Source organism: Lissotriton vulgaris, chromosome 10 (genome assembly GCF_964263255.1).
Source record: "Lissotriton vulgaris chromosome 10, aLisVul1.2, whole genome shotgun sequence".
Lineage (NCBI taxonomy): Eukaryota > Metazoa > Chordata > Amphibia > Caudata > Salamandridae > Lissotriton > Lissotriton vulgaris.
Window position 1 is genome coordinate 845922360 of NC_141698.1, and position 17097 is coordinate 845939456.

Sequence of the window (17097 nt, forward strand, 5' to 3'; positions counted from 1 at the left end):
ACACTTACATTATCCTAATTCGGTGGTAACTGTACCAATACCAAATTACATTACACCACTTGTCGTTTCCTCAAGTCATGTGATTGGAATTAAATAAAATCAAATGACAGATCATTGTTGCAAGCACATATACTATGTCTGACTTCTGCAGCCCTTAATCGGTCCTCTTGGTATCCAACCCATATGTGCTTTAGTCTTATCAATGTATAGTTGAACTAGGTCTCTCACACCCCACAGTTCTGACAATGCTGTGCTAATTTCATGATTTGAGTACACAGCAGAAAAGGAAAGGAGAACCCAGCTGAACCCCACTCCCAACAGTCATGGAGTGTAAAGAGTGAAACATTTCTTACCTCTCAGTCTGTACCTCCAAACACTCTCCTGAGGCTTGGGGGAGGCACCGAACCGAAGGGTTTTGGCGTATTTATCCCTTGTTGCAAATAGGGACTATTTTGCGTGCATCCCCGCTAGGTAGTTCGTCCCAAAATTCGATCGATCCCCATGAATGAGCACCCATACACACACAAACTGCCCTCATACACACACACACATTGCAAAAGATCCCCGTGCAGCCTTGCCCCTTTCCTTAAACTCAGCTTGTCTGGAGAAAGGAGTGTGGCCGCCATTATCATGAAACCTGGTATTGCACGCTTTTACAAACAAACAAAGGTTTAAAAAGATGTAGCAGTGCTCGGCGCCACAAATAAACCAAAGGCGCAGCCACCACTGTGGCGTGCCATATTATGGAGAAATAAATGAAATGTTACAAGAGAGCGCGTCCTGCCTGTTGGCAGGCTGGTGAAAAGCATTTAGCAAAAAATAGTGCTGGGATGCTTTAAATAAAGCCTACCAAGCAACAACACACATAATAGGGGGTGTCGCCATGGGATACCAATCGAATTAATAAATCAGAAGCTAGCATTTACCAAGGACAATGACACAAGCCAATGAAAAATATGGGCAGGGAGTGGGCGGAGCTTCACCTCCATAATCCTAATACAGCATGCCTCGCAGAGCAGATCATGCGCTGCCCAGGCTCATGTCCCCCAGGTCTGAAATCCCCCCAATTGGTCCAAAAACGGTGTGTGCCTGTGTGTATATGTGTATATATAATATATACTAGCAGCCCGTCCCGACATTGTCCGGGTATGAAATAAAATCAGTGCAATGTGTGTAATAGGCAAGCCAAAATTATTTTAAAATCTCCTGGTATACAACAGTTTTTGTTTCATTTGAATCTGGACGGAGAATAAATTGTTTATGGACATTGCCGGACCTAGAGAGTGCGACATATAACTGTCCATGAGTGAAGCAGCATTCGGCAAGTTTGACAAAAGGTAGTATGTAGCATTCAGTAAGTATCAGAACAGATAAGATGAGTGAGATGCCTTCTGTAACAATTGCCGTGCACTGTGGGCACTGTGTAGTCAGTTAATTATGGTAACGACATTCGCCCCCAGTGCGTCTGACACGCCCCCAGCCCCAATGAAAATGCGAAGTGTGTGACCCTGTAACGTGTGTGTCCGGTATTTTGCCATCCGCTATTTTGCCATTTAGACGACCCACGTGGCATGAACTGCGAACGCACCGGAAATTTCTTAAAGCACCGGCCAGTGTTATTGTAAAGGCTTTCGCCCCTAGTACGTCTGACCCGCCCCCAGCACAACGTACACGTGCACAGTACGTCTGACACGCCCCCAGCACAAATGAAAATGCGAAGTGTGACCCTGTAACGTGTGTCCGCGCCCCCAGCTGAACGCATACGGCCACTTTTTGCAGGACTTGTCTGCTCCAGGATTGACAAATGCCGCGTGATTGCGGGCGCGCGATTGCCACGCCCATTGGCCACACCCCCAGCACAACGCACACGTTGTGTTTCCCCACGCCCACAAGGAACACTTCTCTTTGTCGGAATTCCACATTGGCCACGCCCCCAGCACAACGCACATGTTTTGTTTCCCCACCCCCACAAGGAATGCTTCTTTTTGTCAGAATGCCGTGCCCCGCCCACTCCACCAAGGGACTACTTTGCCGGTAAGGTGCTTTTATGTTTCTAATCTATATGGTGGGTAGCTGTATAGCCTATGTCCATATGCTGCAACTCCCCTTTACAATGCTGTATTGGGTGTTGTGATTGGTGCTGTACTTCTTGAGCTTGCCCGCCTCAAATGTTTCAGCTCTCTCTTTATAATAGTAGTATAGATTCACTGAAAAAAACATAGGTTTCAGGCCTGATATAGTTAGGAATTAGTATTTAAAAAAACCTTTGAAATTCACTGAAAGAAAATAGGTTTTAGGGATGTTATAGTTAGCTGGACATTTCACTCATACAAAACCATTGAAATTCCTCCTATATAGTTAGATGTACTAACTATATCTCGTGCGCCCACAGTCCACTGCTGATGATGTCACATATTACATCATTCATGACATAGTCAGTGACATCACTGATGACATCTCAAATGATATCACTGATGACATCATCCAGTGAATGTGGTTTGCTTCGTCATTTAAATATGTATTATATATATAGCAATTTGCATTGAAGAATGAGTGGATATATAAATATAAATATTTGTATGGAGGATTTACTAGCAGTGTAATAGACTGTTTACTTGAGTAATTTATATTGTCTCAATAAATACAGTGGATAGTGACTAAACTGTGGGAATATCTGTACCACTTTGTCACTTGTTGTGTCAACTACTTCTCCAGTTGGTTACTAGCTATTTGAAAGTCTTTATAAGTTATTGATTATTTAACTGAGTATTTGTATGGGAGAGTGAATGTTTGTGTGGTTCGGTGGGAGGTGTGTGACTGCCGAAAGATGTGTGAATAGTTGATTTAGTAGGTATATGACGTTAAGACTACATGTTATAACAGTTGTTTGGGTGAGTGAATATCTTTATGGGTGTGGTGATGAGCAAATATCTCTCTCAATGGTACATGTCCAACAAAGTAGAAAAATAAAAGGCAATATATGAGTCAGTTGTTGTTTATAAATAAGTATACATAAGACTCAGTGATTGTATGCGTGACTGTATGGATAACTGTATACTTGTAATAGTGATTTATTAACACACTAAGTATAAGTTACTATGTATATGAATAGATGAATTGGTGTTTGTATAAGTGTATAGCTAAGTAAATGTAAGTATGATCCATTGTTTACATAAGTGAATAGGATGACTTCATAAGTGAATAGGATGTGTGCTGGTGTGTAATTTCGATATAGGTGTATAAGTATATTTGATAGGGTTCTATTGACCATTGATTGCATGTATGAGTGAATCTGTATATAAGTGATTAGATGTGTGTATAGATCTAGGAATCACTGAGTGGGTTTTTGAAAACTTGTATTGGTGTGTCAGTGGGTTCAAATATGGTACTCTGTATTTTACAGTGAGTGATGAAAGGTTATACTAGTGTATGATGAGGTCACGTGGATGATGTCATCAGTGATATCATTTGAGATGTCATCAGTGATGTCACTGACCATGTTATAAATAAAAATGTCATGAATGATGTAATATGTGACATCATCAGCAGTGGATTGCGGGCGCGCAAGATATAGTTAGTACAACTAACCATATCGGAGGAATTTCAAAGGTTTGGTATGAGAGAAATGTCCAGCTAACTATAACCCCGCTAAAACCTACAGTTTTTTCAGTGAATTTCAAAGGTTTTTTTAAATGCTAATTTATAACTATATCAGACCTGAAACCTATGGTTTTTTCAGTGAATTCGAAGGTTTTGTAAATGACAATTTTTAAATGTATTAATTGTTATATATTTTTTATACTGATTTACTAAATTTTTTAAACTATTTATTTTTAGATATTTTATTTGTTAAATTACAATGTAATTACATTATATATTGCATTACAAAATATACTTCTCAGAATGAATTACTTTAGTTTAAATACTTTGCAAACAGGCTACAGACTTTTAAGTACAGTAGTTACAGTTGTTGCAATGGGCAACACAATTTCAAACACAATGAAACATTGACCTCAATGTGTTTTTCTAGTTAAATGCAATAAGTTACTTTATGGATTACTTTTCTAACCACAGGACTGGATCCAAGATTCAGTCCTTGGACATCTCCTGTTCAACCGTTGAGTACAAGGGTTTGTTACAGTAGTGATTCTTAAGGAATATTATTGTACTTTAAAAGTTGACACTTAGAATTTTTTTCACATAAAATCACCAATGTTATCCTATGGGAGGAAATTCAGTTAACAGGTAAGTAGTGTTATCATTACTTTTTTTTACTCAGTGGTGGATCCTGGATCCAGCACTGGTGCATTTCCTGTGAACAGTTGAAAGAATGCGTTTAAGTCATACAGGCGATTTTTAAGGAATATTTTTAGGTTGTGAAAATAGACTCAGAAACTTTTCTGGGGAAAACCAGACAATGGATTCCTAGGGAAGGAAATACAAGTTACTGGTAAGTATGGTTAGAATTACTTTTCAGGGTCTGTGCTGGGATTAAAGATGCAGCACTGGGTTCTCTCCTGATAATAGGTGAGTAAATCAGAATTCGTAGTTCGGCTGATTTTAGAGGAATATTTTGCTCAATAGTGAAGGAGGGGGGCGGGGCCTTAGGTGACATGTGTGCAAACACGCCCTGTGGCGCGTTTTTAAGTTAGGGAATTAATTCCTCTTCAATCCTGAGGTCCCCTGTGGGTCAACTAGCCCACCAGGTACCTCTGGTCTGCGCCAGGGGGCAGTGAGATGTTTAGAGGCCACGCCCCCTTTTTACAACACTCTGCAACGCAGCTCCGTGGCGCTTACTGGGGGTACCTGGTGGGCTAGTTGGCCCCTAGGGGACCTCTGGATTGAAGAGGAATTAATTCCCCAACTTAAAACGCGCCACAGGGCATGTTTGTACACATATCGCCTCAAGCCCCGCCCCCTACCTTCACCACTGGGCAAATGCACCCGTAGCGCTTTCTAAGTTGGGGGGTTAAGTCCCCTTGCATACTGGGGGTCCCTGGGGGCCAACTAGCCCACCAGGAACCTACAGTATGCGCCAGGGGGCTGCAGTGGCAAGGACTCATTCAAATGTAATCTGAAAATGCCTCCACACCTTCTGGTTAAGTTGAGCTGTCATTTTTCAGCTGTTTAGGCTGTTAGTTATCCTGTTTGATTTGTGAGCAGTAGCAGATTTGTGGAGAAGTGTGGCTCAATGATTATAGCGGCAGACCCTGATGCAGAGGTCTAGCCCGGGACCAGGGTTCAATGCCCCGCCTCGGCGGGTCTTGGGCTCAAAATTCCACGGACCTGATAATTCTCGCCTCTTTGCCTATTCCAATCATGGAGTCCCACTTTTCAACTCTGGGCAATAGCTTGCTTAATCTCCACAACGGCCCCCACAACGCTAAGGATGCCTGGCCTCCACCTTGGGGGTGCCCAGGAGTGGACGCCACACAGGGAAAGCCAGGATGGGTTCCACAGCGGTATTTATACAAGCGCCTTGAGACCCTTGCGGGTGAGTAGTGCGCTATACAAGTATCAATTTTCATCAATTTACATTTACAGGCCTTGGAATGTGTGGGCGAGAAATGGTGCATTATTTATATGTAGTCAACATGTTCACGTTTTCAGATTAATCTCTTTTGTTGGCTTGTGTTTTTATTAGTTGTACACAGATGAGTCACTATTGTCAGACTGTGCATTAAAATGTACATAATTGTCTTATTTTCTTTCTCTTCCTTCGACAGTCACTTTATCTAACATAACACAACTGGTTCTGAGTCACAACAAGATCACAAGTAAGTATAATTTTGAATATTACCAGCAGAGTAAAAGCTTATGTGGTTGTGAAACAAGGTTCTAGTGAAAGCAGAGAAAAATAAGCTGCAGCTGGATAGAGAATAACCTAACCTTTATCCGAACAGTGTCTGTAACCCAGCAAAGATGCCGGTGTGCCATAATCTGTAGCCTATTTATTTGCATGTCAGGGCGGACTACTTAGCCATCAACTGTGTGGTTCAACTTAGTAGGTTTTGTTTCAAAACTAAAGCAGCCCTTTGATTCTTTTCAAGCAGTCTACAGGCCAGGTCAAGTATTGAAGTAGTACTGATGTCCTTGTTGAATGAGTTACGTACCCTGGTTGATGATAGTAATGTTCGAGCACTGATTTTACTAGCTATATCAGTGGCATTTGAGGCGATCAATCACATCACCCTGATTAAACTCTGGGAGAAGCAGAGTGTACTGTCACAGTCTGAAAGTAGATCAAGTCCACTTTGGCCAAAAGGGAAGAAGCTTTGGCACTGTCTTCCGTTGTTATCAGAAGCAAGAGAATTCAGCTGTACGTCCTTCAAATGCCTCTTCTATTCTTGTTGAACTTGTAAATGCTGCCCATTTGTAGACTAGTTAATTGAAGGAAACAAAGGTCCTAGGCGTATTATCAATACCAGGCAATATAACCTTGTTTTAGTCCTGATGATGATCCTTTCTAATCAGAAACATCGACTCTTTTAAGTAGACATATATGCAACCACTGTGTATCACTGCGTATGTTCTACTCTGGAGAACATTCCCAACACTGATTTAAAAAGTATCCAGATTGCTCACTTTCTTTGCTTGTGAAAATTCTCTCTCTGTATTACTTCCTTTCCTTCCACTGTGTTTCCTTCACTAGTACGGCACAGGACTGTGCCCTACTTTGAGAATTGCTGTCTTTGTATTCAATCTTATTGCTTTATTCCTATTAAAAATAAATTCCTGGTCCGGCTGGACATGGAAAAATATATAGTAACTTATTGTGTTCTATATTTCATTTGTTTATATCTTTAATTTGCTTAGGACCTTTGTTTCCTTTAATGGACTTATACCCTTGGTCCTTAGCTACCTTTTGGGCCCCCCTTGTTTCTATAAAAAAACATTTGTAGACTAGATCACCAGTTTGTGGACGTCTTCTGTATTTATGCAGGTGTCTTAGGCTAAGTAAATGACCTAACAAGTAGGTAATTTTCCATGGAAGCATCCAATTATGGGAGATAACCCCCCCCCCCCTCAACCATTGCTGTCAATGCTATGTAAAGAAGGGTAGAACACTTCTTAAAACTTACATTGTTTTCCCCTCAGAAATGCATTGCCATGACCAAAAACACTTTTTGGTTCTGACCTCTAGCTTAAGAGGTTCTTTACCTGCTTTGTCGATGTTTTAATCAGTGAAGAGGAGGGTGAATAAAGAGAGTTAGAAATGAAATGATCCTAGACTGTCTAAACTAATATGTGTGCATGTGTTTCTCTTTCCTCAGTAGTCCCTATAAGCTGTGATGTATGGCGTACATTGCTAGGTGTATTCCTATAGCATCAAGAGCTTTGTTGGAGGATTTCTCCAGTATTGATTTTATTGCTTATGTTCTGTTATAGCGATTTTGTAAAGCACGGCTTGTCACCTGACGGGCATCAAGGTGCTGGAGCAGATGTGATAGGTTGTCTGCATGTCTTAGTTAAAGAGCAAGGTCTTCAGCTTCTTAAGGAATTCCAGAAGCAAGGAAGACACCATTAGGTGTAGAGAGTGGTTGTTCCCTGTTGTGGGTGTAAGGTTTGAGAAGGCTACTACTCCTGTTTTGCTACTTGAGATGCGGGGGGTATATGCCGTCTAATATGATGTTGTGGCCCATTTCTAAAGCACACGTTCACCGGAGAGGTCTCTTGGCGCTGATCCTCCGGTTGTGTGCATGGTTGGTGGGTGATGGAGTAGGACTGAGCTCTCATGGCCTCCAGGTGGAGTACCAGGAGGAGTTTTGTTCCCAAAGGTCAGCACCTCTGTCTTAGCAGCATTGAGCTTCAGGCAGTTGGTCTCATCCCTTCTTCTACATTAATCATGCATTCTTCAAGGTTGGACCTGGTCATTGAGGATTTGTCTGACATGGAAACCTGAGTGTCATTTGCATATGAGATGATGGAAATGCCGTGAGATCTGGTGATGTCCGCGAGTGGTGTCCAGTAAATGTTGAACAAGGTGGAGCTGAGGGATGATCCTTTGAGGGACTTTTATATCAGGTCTTTGAGTTTTAATGTTTTGGGGGGAGTCTGACTTGCTGTGTTCTGCTCTGAGGCAGGAGCATATCCATTCAACAGCTTGGCCATGAATGCCTGTATCGTGTAATTTTTTGATGAAGCTGGAGAGTGACACTGTGTCGATTGCTGCTCAGAGGTCCAGCTGTATGAGGGCAGCAGTTTTTGCCCAGTCTAGAAGGGAGTGGGTCTCAACTGTGGAGATGATAAGTGTTGTCTCTGTACTATGATTGCTGCGGAATTCAGATTAGGCATGCTCGAGAGGATTGTGTGGAATGGGGTGATTGGTGAGTTGCTGATGGATTGCTTTCTCTATTACCTTTGCTGAGTACAGTAATAGGAAGATAGGTCGGAAGTTGCTTTGTTTGTTGGGATCAGCTGATGTTTTTTTTAGGAGGTCTCTGTAGGAGAGTAGGGTCTTCTTCCTATGGTTACCCCCACTTTTTGCTGTGATTCTCTGTTTTTTCGACTCTAGTCTGGCTGTGGCCCTGCTAATCCGGCCCACAGCCTAGCTGTTCTCTCTCTAAATTGATACCATGTACTTAAAATACATACCAGATTGGTTACTGGGTCACCCTTGTGAGCCCCTGTATAGTGTACCCAGGGCATAAGTGCACCTTAGGCCTACCAGGGGCTGCAGCATGTATTGTGCCACCCCTGGTTTGCCTTCCAAACTGACACCACAGGTCTGTTCAAACAGCCTGGGTAAGGTGGTGTAATCACCTCTTACTTAGCGCCAAGACGCCTGCGGGTATTTGTCGTGCTTTATAAATGGCAACAAATGAATAAATAAATACTTAGATATAGTATACCTATATCCATATACCTATATAGACACATATACACCTATAAGCCACTCCTAAGGCAGACCTTGACAATCCTGGAGGTAGAGTGCTTGGTTTTACGTGAGAGGGTGCCCTAGCATGAGCTGAGCCCCTCTGCAGCTTTCGGAACCATCTCCTTATAGCTGTTCTATGATACAGCCATACCATATACTTTTAAGTGCATTATAATCCTCGCAGTTAATGCTAACTTTGGTTTGACTTTATCAAAACATGTCGTGAAAGGTGTCAAAAACTTTGGAATACTACCCCCCCGCCCGCCAGTCCTAGCGGCGGGGGTAGCATTCCACCCTTCTAGAGGGAGAAGACATGTTACTGGTAAACCCGGTTAAACAGAGCCTCAGCATCATAAAACGGATGCTGCTGCCACAGACACGTGTCTGCCCTCCTGCTGCTGGACGAAACTCCGGCAGAGGAGGCCTAGACAATAGGTTTCCTGTCCAGGGAGGTGCTTTCACCTCCCCAAACAGGATTTTCTGTATTGGGGCAGGGAGGGCTGCATTCAGTGAATGCTTTGCAGACACTGCCTGGGGCACACTAGGTGCTCCATGAATTTTCCAGTTCAAACCGGTTGCTGGGGCACTCTGCCCCAGCTCTGGTGCGAAACTGGACAAAGGGAAAGGGGTGTACCCACCCCCTTCCAAGGTCCACCCATAGGAGGGGCCTTAAAGGTAGTCCCGATCCTAAACTTAGTATAAGTATAGGAACCCGGTCCCTAGGACTTTAGATTACCCTGGACGAAACTCTGAAACATAAATCCTGGACCTTCGACATTCCATTTCGACTGGAAGACGGAAGACATCTCCCTTGCGGTCAAGGAGTGACCACCCTGTTCAAACAGGCACCAACAGCAACATTGCAGGTCTGCATTTTCGAGGCTCCTGCTGGATCCCGAAGAATATGTGACACAAGACCTGGATTTCCAGACATCTCTGACCCCGCACTTCATGCACTGCAAAGCTGAGAGCCGTGGCAGACACGAGAGACGATGGACTGGAACTCCTGAACATCCTGAATTTTGCAAGCTGCACTCACTTCCCGAGGTATCTCAAAGGTTGTGTGTTGGGGTGCTTGAAACCCAAGACCCGAGCAATACTTGCACCAAAGCTCAAAGGCCCCCACTCCACGAGTGTCCTGTGGGCCCTACTTTTCAATGCCAGCTTGATGTGTCTTCCTGGTTCCTAGTTCATTGGCTAGTGATCCCCCAGAAGACTTTCTTTTGAAACTAACTTACTCTTCTGGTTGCTCCAGGCTTGCTCCAGCTTCCCTACAAAGGAGAAGTGCCACAGACCTTGCTGGTCTGCACCGAAGCCAATCTCGACATCCTGCCTGGGTTGCGTTTGCCAAGGCTTGTTGGGTCCAATCCAGATACCAATACCGCAGTCAACTAGATCCTTTGTGGCACAGCTTGAATCCAGCTCCTGGTTATAGTAGACACCTCCTGGTCCTCGTGGCTGAAGAGACAAACTTCACCTTTCACCTGAAATCACCCGATATCTGGTGGCATCTTCCTATCGCCGCCCAGGTCACTGGCAAGTGACCCAGACTCTGTCTCCTCTGCTTTCAGGTTCTTCAGATCTTAGATCCACCCTTGGATCCACCCGGACACTTTTCCTCTGGTCGCCTGCAACACTTATTTGCAGATCTCCGTTGAAATCGACGACTAAACCCGACACCAAAAGACACCTATGTACCTGGCTTCCGTGGGTAAAGTAACCCGAGTCCTCTGGTAGTCTCGAGGGTATTGGCACTCCTAGTGTCTAAGTCTAAAAGGGTTCCATTGTAGTCCATTCAGAAGTATCCTTAAATTGTAAAATTGTGACTTGCTCGTTTCTAATAGAAAGTCAATGGTAACCCCTGGCTGTGTTTAGACACTGCACGATTCTCCCGTGGGACTCCTACTTCCTAATCTTTCGTTGTTTAGAGTAGCCCCAGTGATTCCACAGGCCCCAGGCCTGCTTTCTAATTCTCGCGTGGTTCTTATACCACTATTGTAGTATATGGTTTGTGAGGCCCCCTAGGGCAAAACGTATACTGTGCAACTTATCCTATGCTATTTAAGTAACTTGTAATGTACTTTTAACTCTGTCCTCATAAAGAGTGCAGAGGGGTTGTGTTTAGAATAAATACAAATATATGTGACATATACCTTGTGTGGTGTGCTTTCATTTGGTACTCAAGGGATTATAATTGGTAAAGCAACTTGCCTAATGCGCTCTCTGAAGTCTTAGGCTGATGACTACTGGCCCATGCTACCACTAGGATAGCTTTCTATAAGGTTGACTTTACATCCACCATCAAAAAGGATCGATTAGGCTGGTGCAAGGTGCCCACTAGAACTAGTGAACATCATATGCCAGGCTAACCTCTCACAGTCTCTGACTGCAGCATGCTTCCACTCCTCTAAGAAAGTTGCAGACTTAATGGGGGAGTTTATGATGTGGGTGAGGAATTTGCTGAATACTAGACCTCCTCCACTGCACCATAAATCATAAGGTTTTCTTTTAGCACCCAATTATAAATTAAGCCATTGATCTGGTTCTTTTTTTTATTTTTTTTTATTTTGCCATGGTATACTTAAATACAGAAAAGAAAATATAGATCTGTTTAGATTAGAATGGAGCAAGAAGTTTGACATCAAATACCATATATCAAAAAAGCTTTTGTCACATAGATTACATATATATTATATTGTATTTCATTTGCAGAACTAACAGCAATAAATACATACATAGATAAAAACAACCATCATAGCCAGCTAAAATGGATAAAGCTAATAAGATGTTAAGGGTCCTTTCGTTCCATGTTCAAATGGTCAAGTATAGCTCCCCAGACCTCGGTCTCATTGCGAGGTCCTTTCAGGGAATATACACTGCGCTCAAGATTTTAAAAAAGCATGGAGTGTAGCTCTCCACATCTCAAAGGTAGGTGGCTCTTTTTGGAGCCACGACGAGGCTATACACCGCCGGGCCACAGCAGCTGCCATAAATATAAGATAATTCACTCGTGATATAGGTGGTACAGCCACCGTGCCCCATGAGATACCCAATACCATGGACAAAGGAGTGATCGTAATTTTAATCCTAGTCACCCCAGTTAAACAAGCATTGGAAATGCAATAGGTCTCGCAGCATTAGAGTTAGTGCTTTTAGAATTGTTTATGGGTTTTTTTGTAAATCTTTAGCATTTTTGTTTCCTGTAGCCAATGCTAAAGAATTACAAATAAAAAAAGCCATAAACCATTCTAAAAGCTGTAACTCAAATGCTCCGAGACCTATTGCACTGTGTGAGGGTGAGGGGTTGAGGGTGAGTGAGGGTGAGGGTGGGTGAGTGAGGGTGAGTGAGGGTGAGTGAGGGTGAGTGAGGGTGAGTGAGGGGTTGAGTGAGAGTGAGGGTGAGTGAGGGTGAGGGTGAGTGAGGGTGAGGGTGAGTGAGGGTGAGTGTGAGTTAGGGTGAGGGGTTGAGGGTGGGTGAGGGTGAGGGGTTGAGGGTGAGTGAGGGTGAGGGGGTGAGGGTGAGGGGTTGAGGGTGAGTGAGGGTGAGGGTGAGTGAGGGTGAGTGAGGGTAAGGGTTTGAGGTTGAGGGTGAGGTGTTGAGGGTGAGTGAGGGTGAGGGCAAGTGAGGTGTTGAGGGTGAGTTAGGGTGAGGGGGTGAGGGTGAGGGCAAGTGAGGTGTTGAGGGTGAGTTAGGGTGAGGGGTTGAGGGTGAGTGAGGGTGAGGGGGAGTAGTTGAGGCTGAGTGAGGGAGAGTGAGGGTGAGTGAGGGGATGAGGGTGAAGGTGTGAGGGTGAGGGGTTGAGGGTGAGTGAGGGTGAGGGGTTGAGGGTGAGTGAGGGTGAGTGTGGGTGAGGGTGAGTGAGGGTGAGGAGTTGAGGGTGAGTGAGGGTGAGGTGAGGGTGAACTTTGGACTCCTGTAAGAGTCCATCAACCTGACCCAGAATGATATTCCATTTCCTGATCTGAATCTCTAGATCATTTTCCTGCGTTTCCAAGAGGCACATATAGAGACTACCAATTTTGTCTCTATGTTTGATTGCTTCAATAAGACAATTTTTAGGTCTCAACCTGATCCAGCGCATGCGCTGATCTGGCCGAGACATTTAGTAGCTGCTTTGAGAAGTGCTACTGTCCCGGCGACCAGCTTACTATCACGCGCACAAGAGCGCGCGCACATGCGCGTAATAGCAAGCTGGTGGTCGGCAAGGTAGCACTTGCAGTGACGCGCTTGTGCACCACCCGCGTCACCACTCGCGTTTTTAAAAATGTTTTATTTCGCGGCAGCGCAGCTTTACTTTTACGGCCCCTCGGCCAATGCTTGTCCTAATAATGTTTCAAAGAACGTGGTTGAAGAGCCCAATTGAGAATGTTAAATCTATTTCTGGATAACCCAAGTGTTTTTGCTCCTCCGGAGTACAACCACAGACCCTGTGTATCCTTTGATTCTGGCACTTGGTGTGCGCTGCCATCTCTCACCCCTGACTTTCGCATGAAGCCATTGGCGCGGCACGTCGTGCTTCAGTGACTACAAAGAGCACTGGCTGTATTTTTCATCATTACTCTCTCACTGCAGTGGCATTGCTGTATATTTTTACCATTAGGGGGCAGCAGAGACTCGTAAATAGATATTGTAATCCTAAATTGATGTTTTGGTAATGTTTATCGTTCAGGAATTGAACAGCCCCGGCTGTTTCCTCTGCGGTTTGCGCGCATACCTGTGGCGCAGAATGAGGAGTCCTTGACAGGGAGTTGTTTCTTTAGTAAATACTTTGGGTCGGGCTCAAACTTTTATTGTGTTTTCCTAAACTCACGTTTGGTAGGCAGATTTGACAACGTTTTTAAAGAGATTTGTATTCTCTTTTTTATTATTATTTACTCTAGTTCGATGGCTGTTCTGTAATTGCGTTTTTCAAAATGTCTGTTCTCAGCTGTAAGTAAATATATTCCAGAGTGACCTGTTTTCCTCTGTTTCACTTGGGGTATTATTAGTTTGCAAACTCCCTCCTACCCATTTACGTATTTAACAGTTGTCTATCATTGTGGTTTTCATCCAGTCATCAGCACAGGGTGCCATGGGAGAATCAAGACTGAGCCAAAAGTGATAGAATCTTTCCACTAAAGCTGTAAAATAAGGTGTTCAGACAGTGTTTAAGCAAAGGGTGAGACTGGTGATGGTATGATTTACATAATCTTTGAGAACTGGCTCACAATAAAGCATCTGTTACCTTTACTCTTCTGTTATTTGGTTAATCCATTATGACACCCAGTGGGGCCAAACAAGTAGATGGTTTAACTCCGCTTCCCTGCTTTGGGTTCATGAGTGTCTGCTCCATCCGCTCGGGCTAAGGAAGCCAGCGCTATTTTTCCAGCTTCACAGTGCTCTCATTTCTTTTAATTACTTTACTTCTAGACTCAGTTTGTTTGTGGCAGATTTTCAGCACGACCGGCTTCTCCGGTTCCTGTGCACTAGATTTATTTTCTTGATAGTATGTTTGCAGTCCGCGGCCAGGATTCTGAATAGGGCACACTTTCCTTGTTTGCGCCACAGTGCACCTTTCAAACGGTGCGCCTTGCGCATATAAGGAAAGTGCAGTGTATTAGAATGAATGTACATAGCCAATAGGTCTCACTTTTGGGACCTAAGTATTTAGATATGCAGTACAATATCCTTAGTGCAACATCATCAACTGTTGCATGGCTAAACACTTATAAGATCCCAAAGGCAAGACCTATTAGCTATGCCAATGCTTGTTACCTATTACCACTTGTTGCAGACTTTTCTGAAGATAGTCCTGTATCTGTAAAAACTTTTACAAATCTGTGTTAGGCAGACAATATTTCTCCCCAAGTGCAGCAAATGTATAGATATAATCCTTCTCGTAAAAATAACTGTGTTGCGGATATGGGTGTGTAGTAGCCCATTTTGCCTATTTTCAGACTTCTGCTGACCTGTTTCGAGACTTTAAAAGTGTCCCAGAGAACCTTAAACTGGGCCTTTTTATAGTAGCTCGGTTCAATCACCCTAAAAAAGCATATTTAAGCTACTGCTCTGCGCATCATTTGATAAATAGAAGGGGTGTCTGCTGGGTTGCTACTCATTTCCCCAGTTAATAAAATCCTCATGTTCTGCAAGAGGCATGCATAGTAGGAAAGTGTGAAGTTAGGCACTGCCCAACTTTCCCGCATTCTGGGTAGTGTCATAAACTTCATTGCTCCACAGGCTTATTTCTACCCCCAGATGAATCTGCCAAATATTGTTTGCAAGTTCTGTATCTGAGCACTAAGGGCACTGACCTAAAGTATTGCAGCACTTTGGGTAGTACGTTTATCTTTAAAACATTACACCAACCTATTAGTAAGAGAAGTAGGTACTCCATTGTTAGACGGACCGGGAGGGTCGGCCGAGGTTACGGGGAGAGGTCTCCAGGGAGAGCCGTCCCCAACGACTGTACAGATAAGTAACTTCCCCCCCACAGACGGACACCACACAAGGTTGAAGGTTAACGAGACTTTATAGGCAATTCTTAGGTTACGATGATGGATACAAGGAGGTCTGGACTCAGGGGTCCCCTCGGTTCTAGTCTCTGGTTTCGGAAAGGGGTAGCGGGACAGTCTTAGTTACCAATGAGTACAAAATAGCTCTCAATCCTCGAGCTCGGCGTTCTAGATGATCGGGCCGTGGAGGAGCCAAGCAGGTCCCGAGATGGATGAAGGAAGGACGACGGTCCGCGGCGGAGCCTGCAGGTCCCGGTGGAAGATGACGGTTACAACGGTCCGCGGCCACGCCAGCAGGTCCCGACGACGATGAAGGATGAAGGTTACGACGACTGTGGCAGCGCCAACAGGCAGGACGATGGTGCACAGGACAGAGCTATGGCAGCGCCAGTAGTCCGTCCAGGATGAGTTCCTCTTTACGTCTCTCGACTCCAAGATACAACTGCCTTCCTGCTCTGGAGCTGCCCCAGTTATAGGGCTGGCGTGCTTTGATGTCCGGACCCTCGCACTTGGAGGTCGGGAGGTCCGGGATGGGGGAGTCCAGACACCCAGCAGGGGGGTGGAGCCAGCGCCCGGGGAGGCGATGGGCGAGCGGCACTTGGTGGGGGAGAGCCATCGGCACCTCTTTCTCCCATTGACTTGCCAAGTAGCCCGCTCACCTCCTGGGTGGAGGGTGGTGCCGGAATGTCTGAGGCCGGGCCAGGCCCAGGGTTGAGGTCGATCGGGGGCCAGGCGGCCTCGTGGTGGAGTGTCCAAGATGGCGCCCCAGGCTGGGCGCGTGGGCCGGCAGTGGATCGGACCCACGAGGTCGGCAGGCTCGAGGGCAGGGGTCCCTGAGGGGACGGAGGACGTGCAATGGTGGTGTGTGGTACTTGCGGGACTGGGCTCAGGCCTGGTTGGGCCGGGGGAGAGCGGCCCTTCATGTGGCCTGTCCAACATGCGTCCCCCCCAGCTGAAGGCGGGGAGAGTTACCCATCCTCTTGGGGACTCTCCTCGTCGAGGCGGAAAAACCGGGACAGGCCATCCGCGTTGGCGTGATCTGGCCCAGGCCGGTGTTCGACTGTGAAGTCCATACCTTGCAAGGAGATGGACCAGCGTAGCAACTTTGGGTTCTCCCCCCGCATATGCATCAGCCATTGCAGGGGTCGGTGGTCGGTCTGCACCCGAAAGTGGGTGCCGAAAAGGTAGGGCCGGAGTTTCTTGAGGGCCCATACCACAGCGAAGGCTTCCCTCTCTATGGTGCTCCAGCGTTGCTCCCGTGGTAGGAGTCTCCGGCTGATGAAGGCCACCGGTTGATCAATGCCTTCGGTGTTCACTTGAGACAGGACTGTCCCAATGCCCTGGTCGGAGGCGTCCGTCTGGACGACGAACTCCCGGCTGTAGTCTGGGGCCTGGAGCACAGGGGCGGAACACATGGCGGCCTTTAATTGTTCAAATGCAGTTTGACACTCTGGGGTCCAGGTGACTTTCTTGGGTTGGTTCTTTGACGTGAGTTCTGTGAGGGGCCCCACTATGGTACCATAGTCTTTTACGAACCTTCGGTAGTAGCCCGTGAGGCCCAGGAAGGCTCGTACCTCGGTTTGGGTGATGGGGGGCTGCCAGGCCTGGATGGCGGCAATTTTCAGCTGTAGCGGGGCCACTAGGCCGCTTCCCACCTGGTGTCCGAGGTAGGTTACAGACCCTTGCCCAATTTGACACTTGCTGGCCTTGATCGTGAGGCCAGC

At 45.5% G+C, this 17097-nt stretch overlaps 1 protein-coding gene across 1 annotated transcript in view; it reads left to right on the forward strand.

Moving 5' to 3' along the window:
• RSU1 (Ras suppressor protein 1) overlaps positions 1 to 17097 on the forward strand; it is a 462977-nt gene that overhangs the window by 21490 nt on the left and 424390 nt on the right. Inside the window, exon 3 of the mRNA XM_086941784.1 lies at positions 5727 to 5777. Coding sequence (XP_086797910.1) covers positions 5727 to 5777 — 51 coding nt within the window. The remainder of the gene's footprint in view (positions 1 to 5726; positions 5778 to 17097) is intronic.